Source organism: Quercus lobata, chromosome 12 (genome assembly GCF_001633185.2).
Source record: "Quercus lobata isolate SW786 chromosome 12, ValleyOak3.0 Primary Assembly, whole genome shotgun sequence".
NCBI lineage: Eukaryota > Viridiplantae > Streptophyta > Magnoliopsida > Fagales > Fagaceae > Quercus > Quercus lobata.
In genome coordinates, this window is record NC_044915.1 from 21,920,239 (window position 1) to 21,929,343 (window position 9,105).

Genomic DNA, 9,105 nt, shown 5'->3' on the forward strand with positions numbered 1-9,105 from the left:
TAATCATACTTTTCCTAAATATAACTAATGGTATCATTATAATATGGAGACCACGATCTAACAATTAAGCTGAATTTGGAGATGGATGTGGAGAAAAGAAATGGTTAGATAATATGCATTTCTTCTTTTCATGCAATATTAAGTCTTAAATAAATTAATACCTGCATTAGCCTTTTGGAATAGGACGAATAATAGACGTAAAATGTACCTTTCTAAATTTAATGAGCTCAAGGTTTAATGCCTCAAAGGAGTAACTTAAAAGTGATTATACTTGAGTTAAAAAAAAAAGTATAATCACTTTATGGACCACCTCTTCTATTTCTCATTTTCCTCAAATTATTAGCACAAAATAAGAGATTTGATGGTTGAATAAGAAATTTGGGGTTTAATTTCCACCTTCACTAAAAATTAATTAGTGTTTAGGTCTAATAATAATTAAAGATGTATATATTATTAAGAGCAATTGTCATAAGTTGAAACTTAAAAAAAAAAAAAAAAAAAAAAAAAAAAAAAAAAAAAAAAAAAAAGAGAGAGAGAAGAAGAAGAAATATGTAAATATTGTTACATAAGAAATCATGAATAACACACATATTCAATTTTTCTATAAGAAAGTCCTTTAATTTTTTTGCTAATTCTAGTGGAGGATGCCATGCACTGGGCCAGAAGTCCATGGACTTAATTTTTATTTGATAGCTTCCTAATTGTAGGCCTTAGCATTGGGTTCCATAGGTTGACAAATGTCATCTTAACAAAGTAAACTGATTTTTTTTTTCTTCTTATCCAATGTCTTTCATTCTCTCTCTTTGTTGTCTTAGCATCTAATAGGGAATAAATAATCGATTGGCTGGTGTATGTTGCAGCTCAATTGCGTGAAGACTTTATTGCATAATGATAATATGCTAGTACCGGCCTAGAGGGTTTGAATGAACTATATATATATAAAAGACCAAACATGATAGAAAATTAGATGTCATAAGAGAGTTACGTTCCAATATTAGAAAAACGTGTTTTCACCACAGTTACTTCTTGTGTTCTTAGAGGGGAAGGATGCAAGGTAAGCCATTCATTTTCAATTAGCTTAGGGTCTTTTATATATATATGGGGAATTATACTCCCTCCACTAGTTCAAAATATGGCAGCATATGTCTTATATTGAATGACAATTGGTGCCATAAGATTATGAGCCCTGGCTTCCTTATCTGCTAGCTAGAAGTTCATATTTGATGGTGCAAAGAAAGGTCATGACTTTAAATTGTTCTATTATCTATTAAATCCAATACTTGAATCTTTAATTAATTAACACTGTTCACTTTCACCAATAATGGGTATTTTAGTAAAATCGTCTCAGTCTTATCAAAATAGATAAATAAAATTCAATTTGGCTTATGGGTATTGTTTTTAAGGTTTTCTCGTGTCCTATAGTTCCTCGTTCATGGAATTGAATTTGGCATTGGGTATTATATTATATTTAATTTCCTCTAAATGTCCTATAGTTCTATGCTCATGGGGGTATAAAATTTTCTTGTGAGATTACAAAAAAGAAAAAGAAAAAGAAAAAGTAGTAGTGAGTAATTAATGAAACTATAAAAGTGGTCTCTAATATATGTCCAATTTTTAGAGTCATTAATTAAATCCCATAATGATTTACTTGTATATAGGGATATGATCCAAGAGGAGCATTACATAATTTCTCAATTTTCAGACCTGAATTTCCAAATGCTTCTTGGTTTCCACGTGATTGATACCTCAATTGGCAACTATGCCACAAAAATCACGAAATTTACAACAAATGAAACATTATTTGCGTTTTACTTTTACCTTCACAAGGTCACATTATACAATTTCTTTCGGCCATAATTTCAAGAATAGAAAGGTCCTACTCCTTGTAAAGTGAGAGTGCCATTGCCTATACAAACAAACAAACAAAAAGATTTTAGAGTTAGTGGAAGATCGTTGCTTTCAATTAATTGGCTGCAATTTAGTTTATAATAGAAAGACAAAATTTGACCATATTGTTTATGTAAACAAAGCTTTCCCTGTGTTCTTCTTGACCCATGACTAGAAAAGATTTGGCCAATAGACAGAAATAGCTGAGGTCAAAAGCAAGGAGACCTAGCTTTTTCTTTCTATCCTAGGTATCAACAGAAAAACCAATACAATTTTTTTTGCAATTTTAACTTTTTAAGTGAGTACCTCTACCTTTATGATAATTGAATGAAAAGTTGTGAAACCACTTAGCTTAGAAGACATTAAAGGTAGCTTTGTTTTAAAATTTTTAGTCTTAATCCAATGGTCTCTTCTCATTTGGAAGACTATCTTTTGTAGTTTATAAATGTCAATTAATCGCAGTTAAGAAAATAATTGGTGCTCTCTAGTATTTCCCTTTTCTTAAAAAAATGAAATTAAAATCTTGCAAACATCAGAGCTTTGAAAAAGTAGAAAAAAAAAGGAAGAAAGAAAGAAAAAAAAACTGGTTAGTGCAATATGTCTAATGGACTTTTTGGTAGTCTTGAATCTATGAAAGCAATATTGCAAAATTATTAGCTACTTTCGGAATACAATTTACGGGATATTTCAAATCAATAAAAACTAATTACTTAATATGAAAGTTGAGATCTTCACATGACTTGTTGAGTTTATGCCATTTTATTTTATTAGGTGGCTTGCTTATGAATAATTATTAATTAATTTTTCAATTCTGCTATAACCACAGACTCCTAGAATTTTTCACAAAAATTCACATCCTACTCACATAACACTTTACCTGGCCGACCATCACGACATCACCCAAAAGGAGAAAGGTTGTTTGGTGTACAATTTTACGATTCAAGAATTATTGTAACTTTTATTCCCTAGGAAGTAAAAAGTGTAAAATGGTCATCTTAAGTTTTGACCTTAAGGGTTCGTTTGAATACCGCTTATTTTGCTGAAAACTAAAAACACTATAACAAAATAATTTTTAAATATGTGAATAATACCGTTGGACCCATTTTTAATGAAAAAATTGCTGAAAAAAGAGATTTATGGGTCTCATGAACAGTGTACGAGATCCACTGGTGTGACACCACAGCCACAAAATGCTCAAAAAAAAAAAAAAAAAAAGAAGGAAACGCGCAGACGCAGACGCAGACGTGTTCCTTTTCATCTATATCCAAACCCAGCTTAAATCTCAAGAAAAAAGGTGAGAGAAATGGGAGGGACCAAACTACTCATAAGGGAATAACCTTATGCGTAATAGAGGCGTGCAACATTTTTTAGTTTATAAACCTTATCAATTGATGTATAATCTTTTAAATACAATAAAAAATATAATTAAGAAATTAATTTGTTATATTATTGATATGATATCAATTATATTTATTGTCATATCAGTTTATAAGTATTTTGTTACAAAATTGATAGAAAATTGGATTATAAAATTTCGAAACATAATTTGATTTTGGATTAGGTCAATACTTCCAATTGAATGAAAATGAGTAAATAATACATAGATAATGAGAGAATGGAGTATTCCTAATCTTAATTAAAACTTCAATTTATGATTTGTATGAAAGAGAATTCGGCAAAATGACAATTAAACAATGACTTTGGTTAACTAGAGAATCGACATTTTGTTTTAGCTCAATGGAAACAAAGTGCTTTTCCTTAGGATTCTTTTAAATAAAAATAAAGGGAGAACAGAGTAAGTAGAAAGATTATTATAATCCTACTCTTTTATAGGAATTATCTATAAATCTGTTTGTTTTTTGATGCATTCAAACAAAAAGGCTAACATAGATAAATATATCATTTTCCAAAAATAATGAGAGAATGTATAGTTCCACCAGGATTGGCTTATAATTATGCCTAATACAGAGCTGGACAATAGCTTACATACAAAATAAACGTGCCATTTATTCATTTTTATTTATGTGATGCCTCCATCTCATAACTCTAGTGCGCAGATTTACTAGATGTAAGCCAAAGCCTAAGACAAACATGGTAATCTCAACAAAAAAGAACATGGAAGAGACAATGTTTCATTTTCCAAAAATAATGAGAGCAACCAGAATTGGCTTATGCCTAATACAGAGCTGGACTTGCTAGATAATTTGTTTGGTATTCTTTTGGCTGAAATGAAATTGTTAAGAAAGCTTGGTTTTTCCTATCAAATTGAGTGAGAGTCCCATGCCTGGCAAACCCCATCAATATTTCAGTTCAAACACAAAATTGCTCATATAGAAATAACTCCTCTGTATTAGTTCATTCCCCAATTTTTTTTTTTTAATTAGTAAAAAAGAATAATGTTAAGGATACAAAATATTTCACAATGCTTTCACAACTATTTACGATGTAAGTTGTAATTAAAGTAAGAAAAAAAAATGTTGCTACTATTTATTTTTTAGTACTACTCTTAATATATTTTCTCAACAATTATAAAATTTTTTAATGTCCTTAAACTTGTTAAATATGTATAACAAGAGAACTTTTAAGGAGGCTATTCATCCAAATGTTATACTCTTAATTTTTACCCCAATATATATATATAATTGCAGATTAAAATTGAACTCTAGTCTAACAGTCATTGTTTTCCACCGACCTTTAGTCTAACTTCTTGTTCCCCTGCCATTTCTTTTTTTCGCTTTTTATAATATGTGTCATTGCGTGGCAGGATAAAAGTTGCTCTACTGGTTCAAAAAAGTTGCTCTCTCCCTTAGTGTCTCACTACTACAGTACATGACAAAGAGTTCTATAAATTCATCTCCACCCCTTTCACAACTCTTGCATGTTCACCCCAATTCTTCTCCTTCTCACTCCTCTCTTTCTCTCTCAGCCCACCCCAATCTTCAAATTCAGCCAAACCAAGAGGTGGGCTTCACTCAAAAACCTTCTCTTTTAATCAAATTGCACACCTTTGCCCTCATAAAAACTCCAATTCTACCCCAATACTTAAAAACTCCTTTGTTTTCATCCCCTGTTTTTCCTTTTCTTTCCCCACATTTTGTTGTGAAGATTTAACCAAATTAAAACATGTCCACAACTGTAGCTGACTTGGGTGGCTGGAGCTTCCTCCAAGCTCTAACCAACAATTCTCACACTGCCAATTATGGCACAAAAATTGAGAAACTATATGTTGACCCTCTTGTTAAGCGGTGCTCTTTGAGGCTAAGTGAAAAAAGCCTTGAAATGTGCACTGAAAGCTTAGGTAGTGAGACAGGTAGTAGCGTTATCATCACTGAAACCAACAAAGATCATGAAATTTCTTTGATTTCACTCGTTAGTACTGAAAATAATGGTCCCAAGAAGCAGAAAATTTCGAAATTTAGTGAGCCTAAGAAGCAGAGTAAGCATCATTGTAGGAGTTTCCCACCACCCTTGACATCTATTAGTGGCTCAAGTGGCGTTCATGTTAGGCCTCACAGAGAAGCTGGCCGCCTTGTTCTTGAAGCTGTGCCTGCCCCTTCTTGTAATAGCTTGTTCCATGCTGTGCGTGGTGATGGCAGGCTTAGGCTTCAGTTGGTCCATAATGATCAAGAAACTACTGAGGAAGATGAGGAAGAGTCTGAGCAAGTTCTTGAAGAAGAAGAAGAAGAAGAAGAACAAGAAGAAGAAGAAGAAGAAGTGGAGGTTCAAATTCAAGCTGCTGACAAAGAAGTAGTAGAAGAGGTCGAAACTGAAGAAGCTGGAGAAGAAGAAGAAGAAGAAGAAGAAGGAAGAATTGGTGAAGAGGGTGACCGGTATACTGAAATTTTGGATGATAAAGATTTTGGGAAGCTTCCACAGCCAAGAAGGTGCAAGGAAAGTGGGCGCGGCGACAGATCGGAAACTTGGCTGCCATTCTGGATTTCTACTTTCTCTGTTTAAGTAATTATTCAATATTTTCGGAAGAAGCATTGGCTCATTGTGGCTCCAGAGTATTGAATAATTTTGTCTAATTAACAAGGAAAAAAATCAATTTGATTATCATTGATTTTGTACTTATTTTTCCTTGTTATCTTATCTAATTTTTCTTGGCTACATTTTCCTTTGTAATTTTAACATTTTAGCTGTTATGTATATGGTTATGATTTCTCGTACCTTGGATTTCTTAAAATATGTTTATGGTAGTTTTTATCGTTATTGGACATAGTCAAATGGTCCCCCGTGTACAGCACTTTCTCTCCGCGTGATTCTTGTTTATGATATATGGTATCTCATTGGTTCATTTGGCTTTGGTTGAAAGGTGAAACGTCAAAAGGGTGTGGCATAATTCCCAAGTACCAAATTTTTTATTCATTTATGAGGAATCCTTTTTTTAGGTACCCTATTCCTAAAATCCTAAGAATACCTCAGCGGAGTCAGGAAACATGTGCAGCAGCTATTCTAATTGATGACCTTAACAGCTTTCTAATGCATAGTAATAAGAGAGTAACATGAAGTTGGAATTTATGGATCAATTTGTTGTTCTGAGAAGACATGAAAATAAACCATCCTAGGTAGAATGTTTGTTTCAACACTATTTTTAATTTGACTCTTGGAGGTTGCAATTAGTGACCAAACTGATCAGTTTTTGAAGCACGCTCTTTCAGGTCAGTGTCATAGACTCATATGCATTGCTTTACTAAGCTTGAGTGGCATTTACATAAGAAGTATTTTTTGTAAGCCAAGGGCAAACATCTTGCAAGTTGTGGTACTAATAAGGGTACGAATGTCTGGTAACTATCAAATGGGTAGGACCCAAAAGAGAACAACATGCAGTGACCTCATGAAAGAAGTTCATCAGCCATGTGCTCGCCTTTCCACTTCTCATATTCTAAGAAAAGTGACTTTTTTTTTTTCTCTTTTATTACCAAAGCTCTGCATAAAAATTTGCCTAATAACAATCCTAAGGTCGAATGAAAAATTATCCCATGTGTCCAATATATAGACCATATCTTCTCACAATATATGGGTTCTACACATATGTGGGGTTCGCCGAATATAAAAAAGACATTGTATGCATAATATAATCATCTCACAATCTTTTTTTTTTTATTTAGAAAAATGATCATCTCACAATCTATTTACTTTAGTATGCATGTGAGATTAGGAATAACAAATTTTGGGGTTGATGCGAAAACTTGGGAATGCATAGGGGTGATTATTGAAATACCCATAAGAAGGAAAATGGTTGGTTACATAGAGCAGGTAACAAAGCCATGAGGGTGGGTAATATTACTTGAAATAGGAGAGCACAGTGTCCAATCGTGGAGTTAGGGCAACCATACGTTAAGGAACTTTTGGGTGAGGTTAGATCAGAATTCAATCGTCAACAACGGCACATGTATGATTGTGTTTGGAACACCATGTGCTCTGAGAACCTTGTGTTAGTCATGGTCCTTTAAGCACATATTCTCTTTTACCATATCATGTGACAAGGAAGCGAAGTCTTGGCGCCAATCAGCCTGTCTTCCTAATTTTATGGTCACATGGAATTACTATTTCTTTGTTGAAGTAATAAAACTACCTCCATGATTTTCGTTATTGTTGCGGTTGGCTCTATATATGATTGTAGGTGTGGCATAGCCGATCTCTTATGGCCTATTTAGATGGAGGAGGGAAGAAGGGGGAGTGGAGGGGAGTAAAGTAGAGTAGGCTAAAAATAAGCTAATTTTGTGCTAAATCTACTCTACTCTACTCTCTCTCAATCCAAACGGACCATTATTGTTGTTATAGTAACTCTAACTTCACTCGTTTCAATGAATGAATAGGATTTAAAAACTTTACTATGGATGGTCATGATTCAATTCCCAATTTAAATACTAAAATGATGTTAACAACCGTAATTTTCTCCACCTCCCTTTTGCAAGGTAAATAAGTGGAGAGGGGAGAGGTGGGGTTCAAACTCTAAATACTGGACATAATAGAGCATGCCAACACCTACCAAATGTTAACAATGGTGCCATGTTACATAGGTAGTACAACTTTTTGTGAATGAGCAGTGACAATGTGACATTGACACCTACGTTTTGTCCTCTCGTCTTCTCTTACTTCTTTTTTCGTTTTAAAAATATTTTCAAGCTTCTCAACTTGCATTGCATTTTTCCATACAAAGATAGAATCCAGTTTGGTACCGGCAACTTTATCACCATAGAATCCAGTTTGCATTGCATTGCACTTTTTTTTTTTCCCTCTAGCTAGAGTTACAGAAGCATTTCCCTTATCTAGGTACACGGTCCAATTTTAGCCTGTGCCAACTTTTATACCATCAGTAGATCATTGTGCCATAAAACAAAGAAGGATTGTTATGATTTTTGAATTAAGTATTGCAAAAATTAATAGCTAAGCATGAGGGGAATTATGGTTTTATCCTTTATTATTGTTTAAAATTTGGGTTTCACTTTTATATAAATATTAAGGATACATTAAAAAAAATTAAAAAAAAATTTTACAACTCATCGGTGCCCTAGTTTAATAATAGTAAAAAACAATCATCATGAAATTCAAATCCTATCGTCCATAATTATCTTTAAGAAAATAGTAAAAATGTACTTAATACACTAATATAGCTCTTTCCACTTATATTTGTCTACATACTCTACACCCATGAGCCATGTGACTCCTAAAGCAAGATACACCCTAGTGCATTCTCATGAATTATTAATATTTAGTTTGGTTTGAATTGGTAAGCTAGCAATATTTAACAAATTACCCCTTAATCAATCATCTCTTAGAAGTAGTTAAAACATGAAAAAATTAATTTTATTTTATGTATCCAAATTATCTACATGGGTATGTTAACATCAACCACTTTACCGAAGTACAATATTTACCAAAACACATGTGGAGCTTTTTTTTTTTCCTCTGATAAATGTGGAGCCCAATTTTACTTTCCATATATACAAGGTGAGATAGGAAAGATCAAAGATATATATATATATATATATATATGGGACTGGATTAACCATATGTGACACAAAATTGGGAAACATACATGTACATCTAATGTTACAAATTTAGCTCTCGGTCTGTGTAGTCCATGGTTTCCTAGTTGTTCCCGTTGGCTATGCATGTACCGCAGCAAAAGCAGTCGAGTTATCGTGAACCGGATCTGACACACTTACTGCACTGCATATATAATGGAGGAGTTCCTCTTCGTCCTATGGC

General features: G+C 33.1%; 1 protein-coding gene across 1 annotated transcript; it reads left to right on the forward strand.

The window, feature by feature from the left end:
- Positions 1-4,723: 4,723 nt before the first annotated feature.
- Positions 4,724-6,056, forward strand: LOC115972018 (protein FANTASTIC FOUR 1-like). Its single transcript, XM_031092155.1, has one exon. It carries the CDS (start codon positions 5,011-5,013, stop codon positions 5,842-5,844), a length of 834 nt encoding a protein of 277 aa, XP_030948015.1. The 5' UTR covers positions 4,724-5,010; the 3' UTR covers positions 5,845-6,056.
- The last annotated feature ends 3,049 nt before the right edge of the window (positions 6,057-9,105 follow it).

What these genes read in the sequence shown, in the direction of transcription:
- LOC115972018 (XM_031092155.1), top strand. Translation starts at nt 5,011, where the DNA reads ATGTCCACAACTGTAGCTGACTTGGGTGGCTGGAGCTTCCTCCAAGCT.